This window comes from Coregonus clupeaformis, chromosome 23 (assembly GCF_020615455.1).
Source record: "Coregonus clupeaformis isolate EN_2021a chromosome 23, ASM2061545v1, whole genome shotgun sequence".
Classification (NCBI taxonomy): Eukaryota; Metazoa; Chordata; class Actinopteri; order Salmoniformes; family Salmonidae; genus Coregonus; species Coregonus clupeaformis.
In genome coordinates this window covers 34,589,984-34,617,033 of record NC_059214.1, presented here as the reverse complement: position 1 = coordinate 34,617,033, position 27,050 = coordinate 34,589,984, and the positions used below count along the sequence as shown (strand labels likewise).

At 44.1% G+C, this 27,050-nt stretch overlaps 1 protein-coding gene across 15 annotated transcripts in view; it reads right to left on the bottom strand.

Annotated features, from left to right (window-relative positions):
- clasp1a (cytoplasmic linker associated protein 1a) overlaps nucleotides 1-26,744 on the bottom strand; it is a 102,713-nt gene extending 75,969 nt beyond the window's left edge. For 6 of the 15 annotated variants that reach the window (XM_041844729.2, XM_041844731.2, XM_041844732.2 and 3 more), the window contains exons 1-2: nucleotides 26,454-26,743; nucleotides 24,290-24,990 (exon numbers count right to left, since the gene is read on the bottom strand). In XM_041844729.2, coding sequence (XP_041700663.2) covers nucleotides 24,290-24,484 — 195 coding nt within the window. In that variant the 5' untranslated portion in view covers nucleotides 24,485-24,990; nucleotides 26,454-26,743. Of the gene's footprint in view, nucleotides 1-24,289; nucleotides 24,991-26,453 lie in introns of all 15 variants that reach the window. The other 9 variants (XM_041844733.2, XM_041844738.2, XM_041844734.2 and 6 more) reach the window with 2 other exon arrangements.
- Nucleotides 26,745-27,050: the final 306 nt, after the last annotated feature.

Genomic DNA, 27,050 nt, shown 5'->3' with positions numbered 1-27,050 from the left:
AAATAAATAAAATAAATAAAAAAATACAATATAAAATAATATGAAATAAAAGTAACAAATAATTAAAGAGCAGCAGTAAAAATAACAATAGCGAGGCTATATACAGGGGGTATCGGTACAGAGTCAATGTGTGGGGGCACTGGTTAGTCGAGGTAATTGAGGTAATATGTACATGTAGGTAGAGTTATTAAAGTGACTATGCATAGATAATAAACAGAGAGTAGCAGCAGCTTAAAAGAGGTGGGGGGGCAATGCAAATATCAAATGGCTACCCAGACTTAGATTTTCAGGAGTCTTATGGGTGGCTCGAGTCTTTGACAATTTTGAGGGCCTTCCTCTGACACCGCCTGGTATAGAGGTCCTGGATGTCAGGAAGCTTGGCCCCAGTGATGTACTGGGCCGTACGCACTACCCTCTGTAGTGCCTTGTGGTCGGAGGCCGAGCAGTTGCCATACCAGGCAGTGATGCAACCAGTCAGGATGCTCTTGATGGTGCAGCTATAGAACCTTTTGAGGATCTGAGGACCCATGCCAAATCTTTTCAGTCTCCTGAGGGGGAATAGGTTTTGTCATGCCCTCTTCACAACTGTCTTGGTGTGCTTGGACCATGTTAGTTTGTTGGTGATGTGGACACCTAGGAACTTGAAGCTCTCAACCTGTTCCACTACAGCCCCGTTAATGAGAATGGGGTGGTGCTCGGTCCTCTTCTTTTTCCTGTAGTCCACAATCATCTCCTTTGTCTTGATCACGTTGGGGGAGAGGTTATTTTCCTGACCTCCTCCCTATAGGCTGTCTCGCCGTTGTCGTGATCAGGCCTACCACTGTTGTGTCATCGGCAAACTTAAATGATGGTGTTGGAGTTAAGTAATTGAAGATAGCATAGAAGTAATTTAGCTTGTCTGGTAGGCTCGTGTCACTGGGCAGTTCGCGGCTGTCCTTCCCTTTGTAGTCTGTAATAGTTTGCAAGCCCTGCCACATCTGACGAGCGTCGAAGCCGGTGTAGTATGATTAGATCATAGTCCTGTATTGACGCTTTGCCTGTTTGATGGTTTGTCGGAGGGCATTGCGGTATTTCTTATTAGCTTCCGGGTTAGAGTCCCGCTCCTTGAAAGTGGCAGCTCTACCCTTTGCTCAGTGCGGATGTTGCCTGTAATCCATGGCTTCTGGTTGAGGTATGTATGTACAGTCACTGTGGGGATGACGTCATCGATGCACTTATTGATGAAGCCAGTGACTGATGTGGTGTACTCCTCAATGCCATCGGAAGAATCACAGAACATATTCCAGTCTGTGCTAGCAAAACAGTCCTGTAGCTTAGCATCTGCTTCATCACTGGTGCTTCCTGCTTTAGTTTTTGCATGTAAGCAGGAATCAGGAGGATAGAATTATGGTCAGATTTGCCAAATGGAGGGCGAGGGAGAGCTTTGTATCCCGGCCAATCTGTGTGTGGAGTAAAGGTGGTCTAGAGTTTTTTTCCCCCTCTGGTTGCACATTTACCATGCTGGTAGAAATGAGGTAAAACAGATTTAAGTTTCCCTGCATTAAAGTCCCCGGCCACTAGGAGCGTCGCCTCTGGATGAGCGTTTTCCTGTTTGCTTATGGCCTTATACAGTTCATTGAGTGCGGTCTTAGTACCAGCATCAGTTTGTGGTGGTAAATAGACAGCTACGAAGAATATAGATGAAAACTCTCTTGGTAGATAGTGTGGTCTACAGCTTATCATGAGATACTCTACCTCAGGCGAGCAAAACCTTGAGACTTCCTTCGATATCGTGCACCAGCTGTTGTTTACAAATATACATAAACCGCCACCCCTTGTCTTACCAGAGGCTGCTGTTCTATCCTGCCGATACAGTGTATAACCTGCCAGCTGTATGTTATTCATGTCTTCGTTCAGCCACGACTCAGTGAAACATAAGATATTACAGTTAATGTCCCGTTGGTAGGATATTCGTGCCTGTAGTTCGTCCACTTTATTATCAAGCGATTGTAAATTGGCCAATAGTATCGATGGCAAAGGCAGATTAGCCACTCGTCGCCGGCTCCTTAGCAAGCACCCCGATCTCCTTCCGCAATATATCTCCCTTTCTTCCTACTGCGAATGATGGGGATGAGGGCCTTGTCGGGTCTCTGGAGCAAATCCTACTCGTCCGACTCATTAAAAAAATTTGGGAATTCCTTCAAGACCGTTGGAAAAGCATTCCAGGTGAAGCTGGTTGAGAGAATGCCAAGAGTGTGCAAAGCTGTAATCAAGGCAAAGGGTGTCTATTTGAAGAATTTAGCCATCAATAGCCTAGGCCTAATTGTGTGGAGACACACATATTGTAGGAGGAAATTAGTCTTTAAAAAACTTTCCAGTTCCACTGACTCCTTCAATGATGCAAGCCTCTCTCTTGTTTTACTTTGTAAAACAATGCTGTTCGTTTAATAGGCCTATTTGGAAGTTGATAACATATTTGGTAGGCTACAGGCAGATTAGTCTTCTATTTTCAGCAGGAGCCATTTGCTTTCCAGTCTGTTTACCCGCGATTGTATTTGACATCAAATCAAATTGTATTTGCCACATGCGCCAAATACAACAGATGTAGACATTACAGTGAAATGCTTACTTACAAGCCATTAAGCAACAATGCAGTTAAGAAAAAAATAAAAATAGCAAATAATTAATGCAAATAGTCCGGGTAGCCATGATTAGCTGTTCATGAGTCTTATGGCTTGGGGGTAGAAGCTGTTAAGAAACTTTTTGGACCTAGACTTGGCGCTCCGGTACCGCTTGCCGCGCGGAAGCAGAGACAACAGTCTATGACTAGGGTGGCTGGAGTCTTTTTTTTAGGGCCTTCCTCTGACACCGCCTGGTATAGAGGTCCTGGATGGCAGGAAGCTTGGCCCCAGAGATGTACTGGGCCATACGCACTAACCTTGCGAAAGGCCTGTTTTGGCTGCATGCTGTTCACTGACAGATTTGCAGTGCGTTCCAAGGCTATATGCCTTGTGATTGGGCTACATACAATCCACAGCTAGGCAAATTTTTTTAAACAAGCTATTGGTCCTCTGTGGCTAAATTATAGGCCTACTCCTGGTGTAGTATCCTGAATTATTTAATTTCTTTCTGAACAGACAACAGTAATTCTATAACTTTGGCAAATGTATTTACATTTATCAGGGGTGCTGCGGAACCTCCAGCACCCTTCCCTTTCCCTATAATCCTATAAGGAAATAAATGATGACGTGCAACGCTGGAGAGATGAGAGTTGCAGGCTCGAATCAATTCTTAGACTATCACACACATTTTCACATTACGATTTTTTAGGGGGCAGGAGAATTACAGAGGAGGTAACTTGAATTAACTCTGATAGGTTGTATTCGAATTTTTACATTGCAAACAGTGAATTGTTCATGCCAAGAGAGGTACCGGATCCTGGCAAATGGGTTCCGGAACGAAACAGTCCAAAACTGAGAGGTACCAGATCCTGTTCCGGCAGGATACGGCTCAAATTGAGCACAGATTCTCTCACAATGTACTGTAAAGCCCATCCACATCTAGCATCATAACTACAGCGGTCACCTTGCTGCTGTATTCCCAAACATCCCTGACTGATGGAAGGATGCCAATGATGACAAGCGTCAATTTTGGAACGTTTTATCCTTAGGCCTATAAACTGTCTTCTATCCCTCTCCTCCCTCCATCTCTTCTGGGATGAAGACACCTTGTGCTATACAGACAGATGTGAGTCGATCAGTAGAATGGTGGTACAGTTACAGTATCATATTGTTGTTGATCAGCAGGACAGTGGTGCCAGCTGTGTTGAGCTGCCATGACACAGCAGCTCTAGCCTAACCGATACTCACTTCCTCAGTAAGGCTGACTGGGAAAAACGGAACAACTCTCTGACAATGTGATATAGATCGAATAGATACACAGGAAAATTATAGGGAGAAGGACTGAATTCAGAAGATTAACGGAAGGTGTTCTCCTAAAAGCCATTTGAACGGAAACATCTAATCTGCACAAAGGGTCAATAACTATTTGCATTGGTCTTCAGTAGAATCAGTATCTCAGGAAGTGCAGCCTTGACAGGCCCTTCTCCACTATAGCCCTGTTTATCAGTGGCAGAGCAGGTTCAGAGACAGCCAGTATGCCTATTGAGTCAGTTAGGGCCTGGTTTCTACTTCAAAGCAGACCAACCTGGCCCTTTGCAATGCTGTGGTAATCCAATTGCTAAAGGAGAGGCTGCCACAAAGCCTAAGAAAACACAGTGGAGTGTGCTGAGCACTCAAGTCAGACAGATGTATTGTTCATCACAAGAAGGGAGGACAGAGAGAAAATAAAATATCAAAGTTTGGCTGGAGTGATTGATTGACACTGACAGATCCTCTTATCACTCAAACAACAACGGAGCAGCAGAATGTCAGAGAGTGTCACCTGTTCTGTACTGTACTGTAGCAGAGTTTGAATACCGATGACCTAGACAAGGGAAGAAGATATAGATCTTCCCTAAGAAAACCAACAGACGTCATCAAAGCGTGCAACAGAACACTGTATGATGTTTTTATGAAATTGTTTTAATTAAAATTGTTTTTAAAATCATAGCTAAAGTTTGTATTGCTACGGATTCTGCGACGCGGTCAGCCTTTACGGCTGGGACCGCAAGTTTGTGTCACGGAAGTAGCAGTTAGCTGCTAGCCATCATGAAAACGGAGCAGGCTAATGATTTCCACACAATCACAAGATGAAGGTAAGGTGGAACTGGAAAATGGACATGGATTTGTCTGCCCTACATGCACCACCATCATGCAGCTTAGGGAAGAGATCCTCTGGCTGTGAGCTCGGCTGCGAGAAAAGGATAACCTGCTTTCTAAGTACACCGACCTTACTGTAACCCAGGCAAACCAAATCTAATTTTAAATGGCTCGTGTAGGAAAGCTGTCGATGAGTCTTGAGTCGGGCGGCGTTGATCTGTCCCAATCCAACGGACAGATGTTAAATTCAACTCCGTGGCCCATGGGAGACAGGACACTCGCAAGGCATAGGAAATCGGGGCAGTCTGGCAACCCCTTATCTATTCGAGATGATCGGATTCAGCTATCAAACAGCTTTGCACCGCTTGAGACGGACCTACCAGCCCCGGGAGTCAGCACGAATCCTGGGTGTATACCACCAGCCGGCGGCCGCCCAGTGTCACCCTCCCCCACGGCCACCACAGTTTAGCAGGTCGCTTCCCCATCGGATTCCAGCACGACCACCATCATTGTGGGCAGATCGATGGTGAGAGATGTTGGCCTGCCTACGATCTGTGGACCGACCAAGGTCCTCTGTCACCCAGGGGCCTGTGTCCATGACATCACCTCCCCCCTGTCCACGGTTCTGGACAACTACTCCAATACTGACACCATCGTCACGCACGTAGGTTTTAACAACCTTCATTTTAAGTGATCTGAGGTACTAAGGGAAGACTACAAACATTTTTGAAACACCCTCCCTAGCACAGGGAAGAGAATAATTATCTCAGGCCCCATCACGTGCTACCGAAGGGGTTCGGAACATTTCAGCCAACTGTTTGCCCTGAACGAGTACCTGAAGAAACTTGGCAACGACAGGAATGGCTCTTTTTGTGACAACTTTGGTTTGCTGTGGGAGCAACCAGCACTTTTAAAAGAGAAGGAAGAAAAGTAATTTAGATTCTTTAGCGCTTAGCAATGTTCGGTCAATCTCTAACCTTCCATTCTTAAGCAAAATTCTGGAGAAATTGGTGTTTAAACAGCTAAATGGTTTTTTAAGTGCCAACTGTATTCTTTTAAAATTCCAATCTGATTTTTGTGCCCACCACAGCACAGACAGCCTTTTTTCCTTTTTTTTTCCTTTAGGGGATAGATCAGCTTTAATATTGCAGATAGATTGTAACTTCCATCAATGTAATTGTCTGCATCACTTCCAATCCCCCATCCTCTGTCTTTTCTCGCAAATACACATATACATACAGTGAGGGAAAAAAAGTATTTGATCCCCTGCTGATTTTGTACGTTTGCCCACTGACAAAGAAATTATCAGTCTATAATTTTAATGGTAGGTTTATTTGAACAGTGAGAGACAGAATAACAACAACAAAAATCCGGAAAAACGCATGTCAAAAATGTTATAAATTGATTTGCATTTTAATGAGGGAAATAGGTATTTGACCCCTCTGCAAAACATGACTTAGTACTTGGTGGCAAAACCCTTGTTGGCAATCACAGAGGTCAGACGTTTCTTGTAGTTGGCCACCAGGTTTGCACACATTTCAGGAGGGATTTTGTCCCACTCCTCTTTGCAGATCTTCTCCAAGTCATTAAGGTGTCGAGGCTGACGTTTGGCAACTCGAACCTTCAGCTCCCTCCACAGATTTTCTATGGGATTAAGGTCTGGAGACTGGCTAGGCCACTCCAGGACCTTAATGTGCTTCTTCTTGAGCCACTCCTTTGTTGCCTTGGCCATGTGAATTGGGTCATTGTCATGCTGGAATACCCATCCACGACCCATTTTCAATGCCCTGGCTGAGGAAGGAGGTTCTCACCCAAGATTTGACGGTACATAGCCCCGTCCATCGTCCCTTTGATGCGGTGAAGTTGTCCTGTCCCCTTAGCAGAAAAACACCCTTAAAGCATAATGTTTCCACCTCCATGTTTGACGGTGGGGATGGTGTTCTTGGGGTCATAGGCAGCATTCCTCCTCCTCCAAACACGGCGAGATGAGTTGATGCCAAAGAACTAGATTTTGGTCTCATCTGACCACAACACGTTCACCCAGTTCTACTCTGAATCATTCAGATGTTCATTGGCAAACTTCAGACGGCCCTGTATATGTGCTTTCTTGAGCAGGGGGACCTTGCGGGCGCTGCAGGATTTCAGTCCTTCACGGCGTAGTGTGTTACCAATTGTTTTCTTGGTGACTATGGTCCCAGCTGCCTTGAGATCATTGACAAGATCCTCCCGTGTAGTTCTGGGCTGATTCCTCACCGTTCTCATGATCATTGCAACTCCACGAGGTGAGATCTTACATGGAGCCCCAGGCCGAGGGAGATCTTTTGTGTTTCTTCCATTTGCGAATAATCGCACCAACTGTTGTCACCTTCTCACCAAGCTGCTTGCCGATGGTCTTGTAGCCCATTCCAGCCTTGTGTAGGTCTACAATCTTGTCCCTGTCATCCTTGGAGAGCTCTTTGGTCTAGACCATGGTGGAGAGTTTGGAATCTGATTGATTGATTGCTTCTGTGGACAGGTGTCTTTTATACAGGTAACAAACTGAGATTAGGAGCACTCCCTTTAAGAGAGTGTGCTCCTAATCTCAGCTCGTTACCTGTATAAAAAGACACCTGCGAGCCAGAAATCTTTCTGATTGAGAGGGGGTCAAATATTTATTTCCCTCATTAAAATGCAAATCAATTTATAACATTTTTGACATGCGTTTTTCTGGATTTTTTTGTTGTTATTCTGTCTCTCACTGTTCAAATAAACCTACCATTAAAATTACAGACTGATAATTTCTTTGTCAGTGGGCAAACGTACAAAATCAGCAGGGGATCAAATACTTTTTCCCCCTCACTGTACACACACACACACACACACATACATACATACATACACACATATCCTTTTTAAGAATATATTTCCCTTTATTACTTTCCAACCCCACCACCCCTTCCCTAAATGGAGTAAACTCGTGAACAACAATGCTTATGCCTCTACTTCCAGCTTATACATACTATATACATTTTATGGACACAGTCAATTTTACAATAATTATATTTTGTTTGCTTTTACTCCTGAACTTCCTCTACCCTCAACCTCTCAGATCATTTTCATGATGTCCATCCGGTTTGTTTCTATATGCCATATCTTTCTAACTGTGCTCTTTCACAAAAGCTCTCAACCTATAACCTATATACTTATTATGGACACAGTATGCTTTACATTAGTTACCTTGTTATTAGTTGTTGTTAGTTGTTATTAGTCCCATCCTTCAACTCCATTCAACACCACCCATCCATATTGGATTTCTATTTGCATATTTTTCAACTGTACTGTGATGTTTTACAAAAGTTCTGAACCCTTCTATTCTCATTGTTTCTACAGATTGTAAATAAACATTTTTGCTAAAAGTATTATTATATTATTGATCAATTGACTGACTTTTCAGATCACCCAGTAGTGCTATCTGCAGGGTTAGCTCTAGGTAAATATTGCAATCCACTAGCCATTCCTGGACCTGTGTCCAAAAACAAGCTACAAATGGACAGTACCAAAACATATGAACTAATGATTCCTGTCTCTTCGCAGCAAAATCTGCAGAGCTGGGAAGATTGTATCCCCCATATAAATAACATTCTATTGGTAGCAAGAATTTTGTATAATAATTTAAATTGAAACATTCTAAGTTTTGAATCCGCCGTCGATTTGCATATCAGTTCATAAACACTATGCCATGGAATCGGTACGTCAAAAATCTCTTCCAAACTATTTTGCAATCTATAATGGTTTTTTTTTAAATTAGAATATTTGAGTTTAACCACAATATTTGTTGCATTATTTGTTCTGTCATTTCTGGAGGATTAAATTGAAATTGCAACCAACTTTCTATGGCTTGTTTTAGAAATAGTGATATTTGGGAGATTATTTCCTTTTCAAATAACTGAAAGTGAGAGGTTGTAATCTGAATAAAGGGAAAAAGGCCATTCTTGAACATTGGGTGAGACAATCTTACTAATTTGCTAGAGAACCAGTTCGGATGTAAGTATAATAGACAGCCTTAGTTAAAGTGGTAAATGATCTTAGAACCAACACAGCTCTCTGTCCTTGTAGCTCTCTGTCCTTGTACAGCTCTCTGTCCTTGTACAGCTCTCTGTCCTTGTACAGCTCTCTGTCCTTGTACAGCTCTCTGTCCTTGTACAGCTCTCTGTCCTTGTACAGCTCTCTGTCCTTGTACAGCTCTCTGTCCTTGTACAGCTCTCTGTCCTTGTACAGCTCTCTGTCCTTGTACAGCTCTCTGTCCTTGTACAGCTCTCTGTCCTTGTACAGCTCTCTGTCCTTGTACAGCTCTCTGTCCTTGTACAGCTCTCTGTCCTTGTACAGCTCTCTGTCCTTGTACAGCTCTCTGTCCTTGTACTCTTTATTTAAGTGCTGCATTCGACAATGTTGACCATGATGTCCTTCTGGACAGACTGGAGAGGTGGGTTGGCCTCTCCGGTCCAGTTCTAAATTGGTTTAGGACCTATTTAACCGGTCAAGAGTTTGTCACCCTTGGTGAACATAACTCAGAGAAAATAGTGGGGAGTACAAGTATTTGATTTACTGCCGATTTTGCAGGTTTTCCTACTTACAAAGCATGTAGAGGTCTGTAATTTTTATCATAGGTACACTTCAACTGTGAGAGAAAATCACATTGTATGATTTTTAAGTAATTAATTTGTATTTTATTGCATGACATAAGTATTTGATATATCAGAACAGAAGAACTTAATATTTGGTACAGAAACCTTTGTTTGCAATTACAGAGATCATACGTTTCCTGTAGGTCTTGACCAGGTTTGCACACACTGCAGCAGGGATTTTGGCCCACTCCTCCATACAGACCTTCTCCAGATCCTTCAGGTTTCGGGGCTGTCGCTGGGCAATACGGACTTTCAGCTCCCTCCAAAGATTTTCTATTGGGTTCAGGTCTGGAGACTGGCTAGGACACTCCAGGACCTTGAGATGCTTCTTACGGAGCCACTCCTTAGTTGCCCTGGCTGTGTGTTTCGGGTCATTGTCATGCTGGAAGACCCAGCAACGACCCATCTTCAATGCTCTTACTGAGGGAAGGAGGTTGTTGGCCAAGATCTCGCAATACATGGCCCCATCCATCCTCCCCTCAATACGGTGCAGTCGTCCTGTCCCCTTTGCAGAAAAGCATCCCCACCTCCATGCTTCACGGTTGGGATGGTGTTCTTGGGGTTGTACTCATCCTTCTTCTTCCTCCAAACACGGCGAGTGGAGTTTAGACCAAAAAGCTCTATTTTTGTCTCATCAGACCACATGACCTTCTCCCATTCCTCCTCTGGATCATCCAGATGGTCAATGGCAAACTTCAGACGGGCCTGGACATGCGCTGGCTTGAGCAGGGGGACCTTGCGTGCGCTGCAGTATTTTAATCCATGACGGCGTAGTGTGTTACTAATGGTTTTCTTTGAGACTGTGGTCCCAGCTCTCTTCAGTTCATTGACCAGGTCCTACCGTGTAGTTCTGGGCTGATCCCTCACCTTCCTCATGATCTTTGATGCCCCACGAGGTGAGATCTTGCATGGAGCCCCAGACCGAGGGTGATTGACCGTCATCTTGAACTTCTTCCATTTTCTAATAATTGCACCAACAGTTGTTGCCTTCTCACCAAGCTGCTTGCCTATTGTCCTGTAGCGCATCCCAACCGTGTGCAGGTCTACAATTTTATCCCTGATGTCCTTACACAGCTCTCTGGTCTTGGCCATTGTGGAGAGGTTGGAGTCTGTTTGATTGAGTGTGTGGACAGGTGTCTTTTATACAGGTAACAAGTTCAAACAGGTGCAGTTAATACAGGTAATGAGTGGAGAACAGGAGGGCTTCTTAAAGAAAAACTAACAGGTCTGTGAGAGCCGGAATTCTTACTGGTTGGTAGGTGATCAAATACTTATGTCATGCAATAAAATGCAAATTAATTACTTAAAAATCATACAATGTGATTTTCTGGATTTTTGTTTTAGATTCCATCTCTCACAGTTGAAGTGTACCTATGATAAAAATTACAGACCTCTACATGCTTTGTAAGTAGGAAAACCTGCAAAATCGGCAGTGTATCAAATACTTGTTCTCCCCACTGTACATATCACGTGGCATTCCACAAGGTTAAATTTTGGGTCCGGTACTGTTCAGTTTATATATGTTACCCCTTGGCAGCGTTATCAGAAAGCACAGCATTGATTTTCACTGCTACGTAGACGATACAATTTTACATTCGTGTCACCAGAGGATTTTAGCTCCACGGATAAATTATTAGACTGTATTAGTGACTTAAATACTTGGATGGCTCACAACTTCCTCCAGCTAAATCAAGACAAGACCGAGGTACTTATTGTTGGAGCAAAAGCACATATAGAGAATCCAGCCGAACATTTTAATTCACAGGCAATAAAGATAAAACACCAGGCAAAAACCCTAGGTCTTATTTTAGATTCTGAATTAAATTTCGAATCACACATTAGGAATGTGACCAAAATAGCTTTTCACCACCTGAGGAACATTGCCATGGTGCGGCCGTTTCTCTCTCAGGCTGATACAGAGAGACTCATCCATGCTTTGATTACAAGCAGGCTTGACTACTGTAATGCTCTTCTGTCTGGTCTACCTAAGAAAGCCATACAGAATGCTGCAGCACGGGTACTGACCGAGACCAGACGGAGAGCACACATTACACTGGTTTTAAGGTCTCTGCACTGACTGCCTGTGAGTTTTAGAGTTAATTTTAAGATTCTTCTATTGGTTTTTAAATCAATCCACAATTGTTCACCCCAATACATGTCAGACATGCTTTTAAAGTTATGTACCCAGTAGGTCCCTCAGGTTCTCTAGCACTGGCCTTTTAACTATCCCAAAGCCTAGGACCAAGAGGCATGGAGAGGCAGCCTTAAATTATTTTTCCCACAGCCTCTAGAATAGCCTGCCAGAGAACCTGAGGTGGGGCCGAAACTGTGTACATATTTTAAAGAGATCTTAAAACATCTCTGCTTTTTAGTTGTTCGGTTTGTGTCTTTGTTTAGTTTTTTATGTAGTAATATTCCAGCTTTTATTTTCATTGTTTTTAATTTGTTTTTTTCCCTCTATAAAGCACATTACGTTGCATTCAATGTCTGAAATGTGCTGTATAAATAAAGCTTGATTTGATTTGATTTCATGCATGATAAATCATTCACACGAAAAAACATATGCTACATGAATCAACTGTGGTTGTAATCAAGTGATAGCTTGTATACCTTAATTGAATTGAGTTGAGAGGAAGGGATTTGGCAAACACTGGGTTACAGCAAAACAAGACAACACAACAGAGGAACAAAGATGGAAAGACAGCCTTTAGATAGGGTCCATGACAGAGGGGCCTACACACAGGGACCTGTTGTTTAGGATAGGAGAGGGGCCATGCTTATTGACACTCATCTGATCAGCCACTCAGGGCCTCAAGCTAGGCCCCTCTTTCAGGCCACAGACACCCTGCAATTCACAGTGCATTCATTTGCATTTATACATTTTAGTCATTCAGCAGACGCTCTTATCCAGCGCGACTTACAGTTAGTGCATTCATCTTAAGATAGCTAGGTGGGACAACCACATATCACAGGCATAGATGGGCAGGGATTCTGGGGTGCCAGGACAGAGAAGAGTTCGAACTGGGCTGAGCGAGAGCTGCCCTCCCGTAGGGGTGGGAGGGCCAAGAGACCTGAGGTGGCAGAACAGAGTGCTCGGGTTGGGGTGTAGGGTTTGAGCAGAGCCTGAAGGTAGGGTGGGGCAGTTCCTCTTGCTGTTCTCAGATTACAAACAGTTCTCAACTTTTCAATTCTTGTTCAGCTCTCCAGAAATGGAGCCTGTAGGCCAGGGAGTAGGCTTAGAGCAGAGAGGAGTTTATGAATAAATGTTTCCAACGGTTTCCAATTATTATAAAACAGAAGGTAGAGTACATCTCATATAAACAGGGATTATATTGTACAGTGTCAGAATTTATACATCTCTGATACAGAGGGGTAGAAAATGCTATTAGATAGTCAAAGGGCACGTTCAGCTGTGCTCGAGTCATATTGAGTCGTGACGGACTGCAGCACTACACTCAAAGGTTCTCTCTCTAATCAACAAAGGGCCTGATGGAGATGGAGAACTGTACAGTACGGTAAGAAGCCTCACTGACAAACAAAACACATTGGAAATTCAACCCATTTCACATTACTATCACTTCACTCACTCCCAGATTTAGCAATCAAATGCTCCACATTTTAATAATAATAGTAATTTGGTGTGTGCTTTTATTTGTCCTGTTTCACACATGTACAAGTGTGTAGTATATGGTTGCTCAAGGGCGCATCAACATATTTTTCACATTGTCGGCTCATGGATTCAAACTACCAACCTTTTGGTTACTGGTCCAATACTCTAACTGCTAGGCTACCTGCCGCCTTTCCTTTTAGAGGCATACGTTTTTACTCACCAAAGTAACAACACAGTGTGCAGTCACGATCTGGTTACCTATAACTACAAACAGAGTTATGTTTTGGGATTTTTAAATTTTTATTAAGTTATTTCTGGAGTTTTTCAACCTTGGTTTAGTACTAGCGCACTAAAGTAGCTAGCGGACTGTGCTGTTTTGATCATTTCCATCTGCTGGAGCCTTCCTCCGATCGCTGTCTTATTGTTGACTTTTCCCCTCGTCGCCTGTGCCCAATTGCCTTTGGATTCTATCTCCTTTGGATTTGCCTCACTATATCGCTATTAGATTAGCTGACTTTATCTCGGCCGGTGAAACGGCCTCTCCTGCCTCTTCTTGGCTCTTCTTTGGTAGCCAACTCTGCCGTCAATCGGTAAGTCTCCGCCCTCTCTACTTCATATCTGCTGATATTTCCTTTCTTTATGTTCTGTGCGTTCCTGCCTGTGCGAGCAACTTATTCCAAAATCATAGGCATTAATATGGAGTTGGTCAGATGTTGGAACATTGCTGCGGGGACTTGCTTCCATTCAGCCACAATAGTATTAGTGAGGTCGGGCACTGATGTTGGGCGATTAGGCCTGGCTCGCAGTCAGCATTCCAATTAATCCCAAAGGTGTTCGATGGGGTTGAGGTCAGGGCTCTGTGCAGGCCAGTCAAGTTCTTCCACACCGATCTTGACAAACAATTTCTGTGTGGACCTCACCTTGTTCACGGGGGAATTGTCATGCTGAAACAGGAAAGGGCCTTCCCCAAACTGTTGCCATAAAGTTGATTAGCACAGAATCGTCTAGAATGTCATTGTATGCTGTAGCGTTAAGATTTCCCTTCACTGGAACTAAGGGGCCTACCCTGAATCATGAAAAACAGCCCCAGACCATTATTCCTCCTCCACCAAACTGTACAGTTGGCACTATGCATTGGGGCAGGTAGCGTTCTCCTGGCATCCGCCAAACATCGGACTGCCAGATGTTGAAGCGGGATTCATCACTCCAGAGAACGCGTTTCCACTGGTCCAGAGTCCAATGGGGGCGAGCTTTACACCACTCCAGCCGACGCTTGGCATTGAGCATGGTGATCTTAGGCTTGTGTGCGGCTGTTCGGCCATGGAAACCAATTTCATGAATCTCCCGACTAACAGTTCTTGTGCTGACGTTGCTTCCAGAGGCAGTTTGGAACTCGGTAGTGAGTGTTGCAACAGAGGACAGACAATCTTTACCTTCCAACAGGACAATGACCCTAAGCACACAGCCAAGACAACGCAGGAGTGCCTTCGGGACAAGTCTCATGTCCTTGAGTGGCCCAGCAAGAGCCCGGACTTGAACCTGATTGAACATCTCTGCAGCGACGCTCCCCATCCAACCTGACAGAGCTTGAGATGATCTGCAGAGAAGAATGAGAGAAACTCCCCAAATACAGGTGTGCCAAGCTTGTAGCGTCATACCCAAGAAGACTCAAGGCTGTAATAGCTGCCAAAGGCGCTTCAACAAAGTACTGAGTAAAGGGTCTGAATACTTATGTAACTGCGATTTCAGTTTTTTATTTTGAATACATTTGCTAACATTTCTAAAAACCTTTTTTTACTTTGTCATTATAGTGTATTGTGTGTAGATTGATGAGGGGATAAAACGATTTAATCAATTTTAGAATAAGTCTGTAACGTAACAAAATGTGGAAAAAGTCAAGGGGGCTGAATACTTTCCAAATGCACTGTATTTGAAGTTGCCGGGTACGCCATCATTTTATGTCACACGCCACAAAAACATTTTCGGGCATTCTGATCGTTGTTATGTATTAACTTGAGAAATAGTAAAGTCAGATCTAACTTTGCATTGGGACTTTAATGTGTTTACTAATGCAAATCCATGTTACATTTGGTTACATTTATCCTACCTACCCTTTAATAGAGATTTATCTTCTTAGATTAATCTCACGGGAAACCAAACCTTTCTCTAATTGGCCTGATGAATAATATGATAAAATGTTCCCCAATCATCTCTGAATGGGCTATAATGAGCATCTGAGGGCAGGACTGAGTGAGTTAATGCCTATCCTTTCCCATCTCTTTTGTCTGGTTGCCAAGGAGATCCCATATTCGCCTGCTGTGGTAACATTGAATGGTTGCTTACTTTTCAAAATTGGTTTTCTTCCCCTCCAGCATAATGCTTTGACACAGCCACCAAATACCCTAAAAATGCAATGGATAAGGAAAATGTAAGCATGCCTGGGATTGAGATGTGCAATGCTGCTTAACTCAGCAAATAAACTACCCCACAGACTAAATAACAGCCCAAATTAAATATTAACAGTACAAAGAGGAGTGACAGACAAAGCAGAGATGCAGCACAACAGGACACAGATGAGACCGCAGCAGGGATACTCTGACAACAAAGAGCTTGTCATGACTCTGGGTTGTATTTAGCCTAGAGATGATGCCTTGACAGGGTTAAAAATGGGATGGTGGGTGGGTGGGGGGAAGCGAGCGAGCGAGAGAGAAAGACTGGCAGGCTGCCAGAGAGAGGAGGAGAGAGACACACTAGCAGTCCAGCAGCATGTTCATTAAGACATACTCCAGTCCCCTTTCTCCCCATCCGTTCTCCATCCTCATCCCCATGCTATCCCCTCCTCCCCTCTGTGTCTTCCCCATCATGGCGCTGTCCTGCTGCCAGCCTGACTGTGCTCTCGCTGGAGTTCCACATCACCACAGTACAGCGCTGCCGCCTTAAACACCACTACCGCACCAGCACCGGCATTAAAACCTGCTGCACAGCACACGAACAGGCACTTAGGCTAGATACAGTGCCTTCGGAAAGTATTCAGACCCCTTGACTTTTTCCACATTTTGTTACGTTACAGCCTTATTCTAAAATTGATTCAATCGTATTTTTCCCTCATCAGTCTACACACAATACCCCATAATGACAAAGCAAAAACAGGTTTAGACATTTTTGCTAATTTATTAAAAATAAAAAACGGAAATATCACATTTACATAAGTATTCAGACTCTTTACTCAGTACTTTGTTGAAGCACCTTTGGCAGCGATTACAGCCTTGAGTCTTCTTGGGTATGACGCTACAAGCTTGGCACACCTGTATTTGGGGAGTTTCTCCCACTCTTCTCTGCAGATCCTCTCAAGCTCTGTCAGGTTGGATGGGGAGCGTCGCTGCACAGCTATTTTCAGGTCTCTCCGGAGATGTTCGAATCAGGTTCAAGTACGGGCTCTGGCTGGGTCACTCAAGGACATTCAGAGACTTGTCCCGAAACCACTCCTGAGTTGTCTTGGCTATGTGCTTAAGATCGTTGTCCTGTTGGAAGGTGAACCTTCGCCCCAGTCTGAGGTCTGGAGCAGGTTTTCATCAAGGATCTCTCTGTACTTTGCTCCGTTCATCTTTCCCTCGATCCTGACTAGTCTCCCAGTCCCTGCCACTGAAAAACATCCCCACAGCATGATGCTGCCACCACCATGCTTCACCATAGGGATGGTGCCAGGTTTCCTCCAGACGTGATGCTTGGCATTCAGGCCAAAAAGTTCAATCTTGGTTTCATCAGACCAGAGAATCGTGTTTCTCATGGTCTGAGAGTCTTTAGGTGCCTTTTGGCAAACTCCAAGCGGGCTGTCATGTGCCGTTTTACTGAGGAGTGGCTTCCGTCTTGCCACTCTACCATAAAGGCCTGATTGGTGGAGTGCTGCAGAGATGGTTGTCCTTCTGGAAAGTTCTCCCATCTCCACAGAGGAACTCTGGAGCTCTGTCAGAGTGACCATCGGGTGCTTGGTCACCTCCCCGACCAAGGCCCTTCTCCCCCGATTGCTCAGTTTTGGCCGGGCGGCCAGCTCTAGGAAGAGTCTTGGGGGTTCCAAACTTCTTCCATTTAAGAATGATGGAGGCCACTGTGTTCTTGGAGACCTTCAATGCTGCAGAAATGTTTTGTACCCATCCCCAGATCTGTGCCTCGACACAATCCTGTGTTGGAGCTCTACGAACAATTCCTTCGACCTCATGACTTGGTTTTTGCTCTGACATGCACTGTCAACTGTGGGACCTTATATATAAACACAGGTGTGTGCCTTTCCAAATCATGTCCAATCAATTGAATTTACCACAGGTGGACTCCAATCAAGTTGTAGAAACATCAAGGATGATCAATGGAAACAGGATGCACCTGAGCTCAATTTCGAGTCTCATAGCAATGGGTCTGAATACTTATGTAAATAAGGTATTTAAGTTCTTGTTTTTTTAATTTGCAAAACATTTCTAAAAACCTGTTTTCGCTTTGTCATTATGGGGTATTGGGTGTAGATTGCTGAGGATTGTTTAAAAAAAAATCCATTTTAGAAAAAGGCTGTAAAAGTCAAGGGGTCTGAATACTTTCCAAAGGCACTGTACTACACACTCACACATATGATCATGGATGCAGACAAACACACTGCAGCAAGATACAATATGATCATCCATCCAATAACTTCAGTTCAGAGAACAAGGACAGAATGTAGCTAGCTAAAGAAATTAAATATGATTCAGAAGGACTGCCATAGGGGGGCTAGGCATCCGACAGGGTTAAGAGGAATCTCACAAGAGAAGATGGAGGTGGATGGCAGTCTTCCAATAGTGCATTGGCTCAGATGGGGGTAGAGACAGAAAGACAGACTGTCAGTGTGTGCTTGCTGTGTGGAGGCCCAGAGCAGAGGACAGGAGGCTAAGATAGAGCACCTAAATCCCCCCCTCCCCCCGCGATGACCGTGGATGTAAACATCATTGACTGCAGCCTTGTGCTCCCTCCAACCACACATCAGTATTTACAGTGTAATGGCTGTTTGCACCAAATAAATAGCTACACTACATTACAAGAAGAACACAGAGAGGGACTGTGTCCACTCAGCCTTCCTCTGCCTAATTCTTACACTGGTGCTCTGTGCATTCCTATGGTTTCGCAAAACATAACAAGGAAATATTTTGGATTAACTTTTAAACACAGGCTTATGTTTGTCTTGGTTCTACCGGCACAAAGTCCTCCTCAGTGGGTTGACATGACCCCAGAGAGGTTTCAGTACTGAACCCTACAGTCCTACCTGTCCCTGTCCCACAGTAGTCAGCATGTGCTAGCTTCAGTCAGTCAGTCAGTCAATCAGTCTGCTAGTCAGGTTTCCAAGAAGAAAAGGCTGGGCTTGCTGCTGTGCTGTACAGAGTGCATCATATTACAGTGACAAAAAAGCCAGTAAGCCACACATAGGTCTGTGTTGCTCTCTACAGTACATATCATACAAGGTCAATTAAGACCAGAGCATTAGTACAGGCTTTGGGGAAAGGTTAGAGGCCTACTGGACTGCTCCCGTCACTCAAACAAGGGACATGTTCATCTCCTTGCCTCACCACCTGAAGCCAAGTGGAACTGTGAACCACAGCAGCTGAGCTAAACGAAGGAGCAGCTTTCCATGACAAATGCCATCCATCATAAAATAACATCCCGAGGGGAAAGACAAGTAGCAGTACTGGATTAGCATTAGCAATGCAGAACATTGGACAAGCAGCATTGCATGATTATTATTATTGAGGAACTAGTTTGTAGAATACATTTTTATTTATTTTATTTATTTCACCTTTATTTAACCAGGTAAACCAGTTGAGAACAAGTTCTCATTTACAACTGCGACCTGGCCAAGATAGAACATGGTTTGAGGGTGCGTTGGACCAGTGCCAGATGAAGAGTTTGCCTCAGGTTTGTATGATTTAAGAGGTCTCTTCAGAGTGACAACTTAATGCGAATACACCTTCAAAATGTAGCCACAGGGCTTATTGGCTTATCCCGATTTTGACAGTGCATACTGTATATCATGTCAGTACAGCTACAAGGCCAATATCAGCCAGCCACTATAATGGTTTTGTGACATTTGTGTCCTCTGTCCTCTTCTCTTCTGGCCGATCATCCTCAGAGAGAGGTACAGTGGGGGGTGACACACAGGACTCCTCCAGCCAGAGGACAGGACTACACCAGCTAGCAAGCCAACATCTCTCTCGCTGCTGCAGCCTGTAAGACACAGGGTATTTGTCCCAAATGGCACCCTATTCCCTATAGTGCACTACTTTTGACCAGGGCCCACAGGGCAGCTCAGTGTCACAGTGCAGACAGAGACTTCAAACACCCTGGCACAGGGTGACAATGCTTCAGCCCAAATCTAGAGAGAGACAGGGTTCCTGCTGGGGTGTCTCTGAACAAGACAGAGAGAGACAGAGACAGAGACAGAGACAGAGAGACAGAGAGAGAGAGAGAGAGAGAGAGAGAGAGAGAGAGAGAGAGAGAGAGAGAGAGAGAGAGAGAGAGAGAGACGTATGGGTAAGAGAGAGAGAGTAAGAGAGAGGCAGAGAAAGAGTGAGGGAGCGAGAGCGAAAGAGGTAGAGAGAAAGAGGGAGACAGAGAGGGAAGTATGGGGGAAGAGAGAGGGGAGTGAGAGAGTGGGAGTGAGAGTCAGAGAAAGAGAGGGAGAGAGGCTAGAGGAAGAGAGAGAGAGACTAGAAGGAGAGAGAAGCTAAAGGGAGAGAGAGAGAGAGGCTAGAGGGAGAGAGTGAGGCTAGAGAGAGAGAGGACGGCTGAACCATCCACTGAGATAGGGAGGGTAGGGGAGGTAGGGAGGCTGAGTGGAGACATTGAGCCGGTGTTGTCTGACTGGTTTCTTCATGCCTCATCAAACAGCTGATTCTGTGAGGTCATTGATTTGGTCAGAGAGACGGCCCAGCTTACCTGGTTGCCCAGGGCTACAGTGTGCTACACAGTGCGAGTGGCAGATTGATGGCTGAGAAAAGTAATACAGACTGGAGCCCTATCCTGCTTAGATTTTAAAATGATAAAAATGTGAGACAAGGGCTAGAGCTTATATTTTATTTTGCTGAGCTTGGGGTTGAGTATTTTTCCCAGAGCTATTGAATCTGCTTTGGGTAGCAAAACGGATATAAATAGAGCAACAGGAGTTTGGTGTGGATTGGTAAAGGAGATTATTAGTGTGTTTTAGTGGAGGGGTTTACAGTGTTTTGGTGGATTGGTGGATTGGAGCAGGGCAGAAAAGCCTTAGCAGTGTCAGGTGCCGATTGCTGAAGAAGACGTGATCCTGAGTTTGGATACTGCAGCGCCAGACAAGCAGGAGAGCAGGGCCAGCAAGCACTGTACCAAACGTAAACACACAGTACCGCAAGCAGGCCTATGTTCTGACAGGCCACAGTGCACAGACATCAGACACACACATACATTAATCTTGCCTGGAGTAGCCTCAGGATTAGCTGCTATAATGACAGTGTAATATGCCTTTGAAAATACTGCTCCCATTTTTGTGATCTTTTTTTCAACATCTGACGCACCTGCATCAAACTATCATTAGGTCTACCATTACATGTTAAATGTTGTTTTAGCGTTGAAGTGAGGCAAGGCTGCTGGGTCTACACAGACACACCCTTGTATGGCAGAGACATAAAAAAAAAAGACTGCAGCAGAGAAACCATTGTGAGAAAGGAAATGTCAACTACTACCACACTGATCACAGCTCTCCCTCGGTTGTTAGCCTGTAGGTCGTCATTACATATGTATAAATCATGATGAAGTCCACTGTGAGCTGAGAGGACAGACATGTACTGTTGTTATCCCTGCCCTCCCTGTAAGTCTTAATGGGACAGTCTGCCAAATGAAGGACTAAATCACAGAGAGAACAATGAGACAGATATTTCACTGGATGTATAAATGTGAAGCATCCGGTTGGCGTTTCCACTCAATACCAAATATGGTAGTGAGAGGAGCCCACTGGCGGGCAGTGAGAGAAGACGGAACAAGATGGATTTTGGCCGACATTCTGCAAATGTTCTCAGCAATTAAACATTTTATCTCAATACAGTTTTCTGTTCCCAAAACTACAATCTGTTATGAACAGTGTTTTTTTTTTTATAGTGCTGTTTAGAAGGAGTGCAATGGCGAATTTAGTTATGACACACTCGCACTTCACAGAGTAGGCGTTCCCTAACGGAAATATGCAGACGCATACTAGAACGCGCCAATAGGATCTCGCTAGCATGTGCTTGGCTCTGCCCACCATGACTAATTTGTTCCCATTGGAAATGACAAGCTGTGGTCTCTTGGTTTAGTTATAAAAATCTTTGACTAAATACTACTGTACTACTACATTAATTCCGCACACGTCACACATTACCAGCTAAGCTAGAGCAGTGTCAGTTACTATGTTGGCAGGTTAGGACTAGGCAACATGTAGAAGAGCAGGAGGAGAGATTCACTATTCTTCTGTTAGGGATTGGAAGGTATGCCTATAGGACCCCTTGTTCAATCCATTACATATGATATTTTTCCATTCAATTGAGAAAAACAACAGGCCTGTAGTGATGACAGGACCAGATATAGGCCTAGTTCTAGGTTCAAGTGAAAAGCTGTGGTTATCCTTTGGTTAGGCTACAGAGCAATGTATTGGGAGATGTCAGTGACCATAAAGCCTGCACTACTTAGTCTGACCTTAAAATGTTCTCAGGCATGTCCCCCAATCCACCATTTACGGAGAATGCCCCACACACACACACTCTCTCCCTCTGGCTATACCCAAATACTTTCACATTACTCTGCCCATCAGCCACAGTCTGCATCCAGGCAAGCGTCGCTCTGAGGTCCAGCCACTGCATGCTTTTCAGAGGCACAGCAGAGAAATCATTACACTACCAGACAATGGAGACTTCCAACTTCTCCATATGACCTTGACAAGGAATACATCAGCTGATGTGACCACCCTGAAGCTTTTTGAAGCACACTAAAACATACAACATTTCACCAAAACAAGGATGTGGAGAAAAGGAGGACTTTTGGAAGCACATCCCTTTAACCTGTGACACAGCACTAGTGTCATCACTGTGAAGGATCAATATGTATTGCGGACCATCTGGGCTGCAATCAAAAAGTGATTACAACCTTCTTTGGCCCTGTGGAACCCCATGCCTGAACCCCTCTCACTTAGTCATCACTCAACCTCTATAGAGCTCCTTCATCTGAGCAGTAACCAGGCCAGGGCAGCTCCAATTAGGCCTCTCTCTCTTTCCCTCTCTGTAGCAACACAGCTTTCAGGTCCTAAAGACCACCTCCTAGCCGTGCCAGAAACAGCAGGCGGGGAGGGTGGAGAGCCTGGGAGTGCTTTGCCTTAGTTTACCAGGTCAGAGGGCCTGAGGCTTGGGGCAGAAACAGCTAAACACAGAGACTGCAAGGAGGCAAAACAGGGCAGACACAAAGGTCTGAGACCCACTAAACTATGTAGGCCAGGGCAAGTATGGCTTTGTTTAGATTGAGATCTCAGAGGTACCAGCATAAAATAAACTACGTATCACAACAAGAAATCACCAGCTTTGTAAATAAAACAAGGAAATATCCACACAGACAGTTGGGAAAGAAAAGGCGCATTGACAAATTGGACTGCTGATGTCCTCACAATTGGGATAGATAAGTCATAGGCCTATGAAAGAATTCCAAAATATTAGCAATCTTTTTGCATGAATATCTGTTTTTTAAGGAAAACAATTAAGTTTATGTTAAGGTGCAATGCATCTCACGTTATTCAGGAGAAGTGATTCTTCTAGAATTTGGAAGGAAGGATTAAGGTAAAACGCCGTACTGCCATTCTAATTCCGCTTGTCCCAGGCACATAACATAGGCTACATACAGTACCAGACAAAAGTTTGGACACACGACGCTGGGCCAATTGTGCGCCACACTATGGGACTCCCGGTCACGGCCGGTTGTGACACAGCCTGTGATCGAACCTGGGTCTGTATTGACACCTCAAGCACTGTGATGCAGTGCCTTAGACCGCTGCTCCACTCGGGAGGCCCCTGCAATAATAGTGTTTAACATGATTTTTGAATGACTACCTGATTTCTGTACCCCAAACATACAATTATTTGTAAGGTCCCTCAGTCGAGCAGTGAATTTCAAACACAGATTCAACTACAAAGACCAGGGAGGTTTTCCAATGCCTTGCAAAGAAGGGAACCTATTGGTAGATGGGTAATAATAATACATAAATAAAAGCAGACATTAATAGCCCTTTGAGCATGGTTAAGTTATTAACTACACTTTGGATGGTGTATCAATACACCCAGTCACTACAAAGATACAGGCGTCCTTCCTAACTCAGTTGCCAGAGAGGAAGAAACCGCTCAGGGATTTCACCATGAGGCCAATGGTGACTTTAAAACAGTTAGAGTTTAATGGCTGTGATAGGAGTAAACTAAAGTTCAACAACATTATAGTTGCTCCACAATACTAACCTAAATTAGAGTGAAAAGAAGGAATACATGCATCCTGTTTGAAATAAGGCACGAAAGTAAAACTGCAAAAATGTGGCAAAGAAATGAACTTCATGTCCTGAATACAAAGTCTTATGTTGGGGGCAAATCCAATACAACACATTACTGAGTACCACTCTCCATATTTTCAAGTATGCTTGTCATCGGCAAGGACTAGAGAGTTTTTCAGGATAAAAATAAACAGAATAGAGCTAAGCACAGGCAAAATCCTAGAGGAAAACCTGGTTCAGTCTGCTTTCCAACAGACACTGGGAGACAAATTCACAAGGCCAAATATACACTGCAGTTGCTTACCAATACGACATTGAATGTTCCTGAATGTCCTAGTTACAGTTTTGAATCGGCTTGAATATCTATGGCAAGACTTGGAAATGGCTGTCTAGCAATGATCAACAACCAACCAAGATTTTTTTTAAAAATAATGTGCAAATATTGTACAATCAAGGTGTGCAAAGCTCTTAGAAATGTACCCAGAAAGACTCACAATTATAGTCGTCGCCAAAGGTGATTCTAACATGTATTGACTCAGGGGTGTGAATACTTATGTAAATGAGATATTTCTGCATTTCATTGTCAATAAATTTGCTAAAAACATGTTTTCACTTTGTCATTATGGGGTATTGTGTGTAGATGGGTGACAAAAAAAATCAATTTAATCCATTTTGAATTCAGGCTGTAACACAACAAAATAAGGAATACGTCAAAGGGTATGAATACCCTTCTTACCTTGAAGTTGGAGGAGTTGACCCAGGTGGTAGCGATGCCGTCAACCATCCTGTCCAGAGCAGTCTGGTCTTGCTCCAGGTCCTGGGACTTCTCCTTATCCACAATGTAATCTATGAGCTCCTGTCCCACCTGCACCTTCCGCCCCAGGTCTTTCTGCACCACCTGGGCCAGACAATACTCCATATTGACCTCCATGGTCTCTGCCTCGTCACTCTCTCCTCGGTCCCACCACTAACTAACACTGCTCCAGGCAGTGGGAAGACAGAAAACAAATGGGTGTGACCCCTCCTGGTCGTATGTATGACCCAGAGAAAAAAGGAAACACAAGTGCACACTCCACACACTAGCTGGTGCAGCCTATTTATATCCCTTGGGCAGGCACTGGGCTAGGCTAGGCTATGTGATGTGTGCTGGAGGCTGGGCCACGGGGATAGATGGATTCTAGAGAATGGCAACTATGCACCATGTGTGTCTGGATGGCAGCTGGGAAGGGTTTTCTTCTCTTCTCCCGCTCTCTTTCTCTTTTTTTATTCTTTGTGATGAAGTGAGTCTGAGCCAAGCTGCTAGTACCAGGCTGAGCAGAGATGGTGGATGTGAGAGCAGCAGTGGGTAAGGCTCAGGCAGTAACTGGAGATGGAGAGCAGGGAAGGTCTGGAAGGGAAGAGCTTCATAACTTAGTGGTCCCTGGTTCCCAGGAAGCCCTACAGGGGTCAAGAATAGAGAAGTGGAGACCGTTAACACAATCCCACCCTCCTGTCTTCAAAATAGTAAATGCTACACAACCTGCCGCCATGGCAACTGGGGTCAGTGAAGAGTTCACGGGAGCCCCCAACCCGTTGACACGTCATTTGAAAAACATTCACACCACTTGCTCTCTCTTTGACATGCTGACAGCTTGTTCACTGCAAATAAGATGGCTTTGTTTGTGTATGACGTGACCTGCCAGCAAGGAATGCCTACTTCTCCTAAAATTGGGCTCCTGAGTGGCGCAATCGATTCCAGGCTGTATCACAACCGGCCGTGATTGGGAGTCCCATAGGGCAGCGCACAATTGGCCCAGCGTCGTCCAGGTTTGGCCGGTGTAGGCCGTCATTGTAAATAATAATTTGTTCTTAACTGACCTGCCTAGTTAAATAATGGTTAAATTAAAAATTAAAAAATTAAATAGTACATAGAATATAGAATATGTCTCTGTCTGGACAATACATTTGTGTGGTCAGATATGCCCAACTGGTAAGGGGCTAAAGATTTGACTGCCAGAAAGTCTGACATTACCCACATACTAAGAACCATGAAGTTTATCTTAAATGAAATAACTGTAAAATAGATATCTGTAAATGTAGCGGTGAGTCTGTGTTGTTTTGCTAACTCCTATGGTAGTTGTTAAGCAATGGGAGTTTTGGGACCTGGCAATAGCAACTCATTTCATGTAAACTGTACGGTTTTATTATCATGGTTCTCAGTTTGTGGGTAGTGTCAGATGCATGAATAGACAGAGCACACTCACAAAGGATTATTCAAACAAAGACTGTCAGACCCACAACCTAGCTCTGGGACACAACGTAGTTGTCCTAAAGCTACCCACAACCTAAGCAGTCATACAACAAATGTAAGACATGTAAGGCACCATTATTTTGTTTTGTTATTTACACTGTCTGAATGAACGTCAGAGAAAGCAAACGTTTAGCTAGAATGAATGAACAGATACAATTCTGACACACATCCTTGTGCTTGAATCTTTGTACAGTAGCCTTGTACAGTTGCCTAGATAGTCGTTTTATCTGCTTGGCTGACAGCTAGCTAACAGCAGCCGTATCCATTTGTCTCGCTCGTATTGTTAAACAGTTAACTATTACTTAGTCAGGTGCTATCTGGTTCAAATAAAACAAAAATGCAATAGTTCAATGGAACCACATTCAAAACAACCGCATATTTTGACAAGTGTAGCTACGGACCGGAGTCAACCGCTACAGTAGATACCCTTTATTTGAACTAGCTAGCTAGCAAGCAAGCTAGATGGCGCTAGCCCTTTTTCATTGATTATCTAGCTAAACGTCCAATCACACAAAGCTAGTTCAGCTACCACAACACACAATGTGAGCAACTACTCTGAATGAAAGCATGCATATATTATACATTTGAAAAGGTTTATCTTCGTACTTACCATACCCTGTTCAGAAAGAGCAACACAAATATATGAAGTCTTTGACAGCTTTGTAAATATTTTCGGGTTATGACAGTAGCATCGAGGCACCTCAGTCTCCACCCCGGAATGCCGTTTGGTGGACAAAGAATGGGATTGTCATGCGCACGCGTCAATCTGAGGATTTTGGCACTTGGAAATTGACGCATGCACATTTCTGTTGTTCACTACTAGATAAATATATTTCCTTTCCTGGATTATATGGCGATCGATGTAGCTACTACTTGCGTGAATGCACCATTTCTTCATTTGAAGAGAGTGCTACAGCAACTCAGCAGCTTTATAACTAAAGGGAGGCGAAATGGTGCCACCCATTTGACTCCCACTCCGTTGCTCTGAAACCTGTCAAGCCAGTATGCCACGAGTCTACAGCGACATCGTGTGGCCTAAACAGAGAATAGTTTGACATAGTATTGATGGCTGTCGTGGCATTACTATGGATGTGACCAAACCCAATATTGAAGCTTTATATTTATTACAAATCATATGTTATATACAGATCGCCCATCCACATCGAAGGCTAAAAAGCGTAAAGTTCCTCGGCGTGCACATCACTGA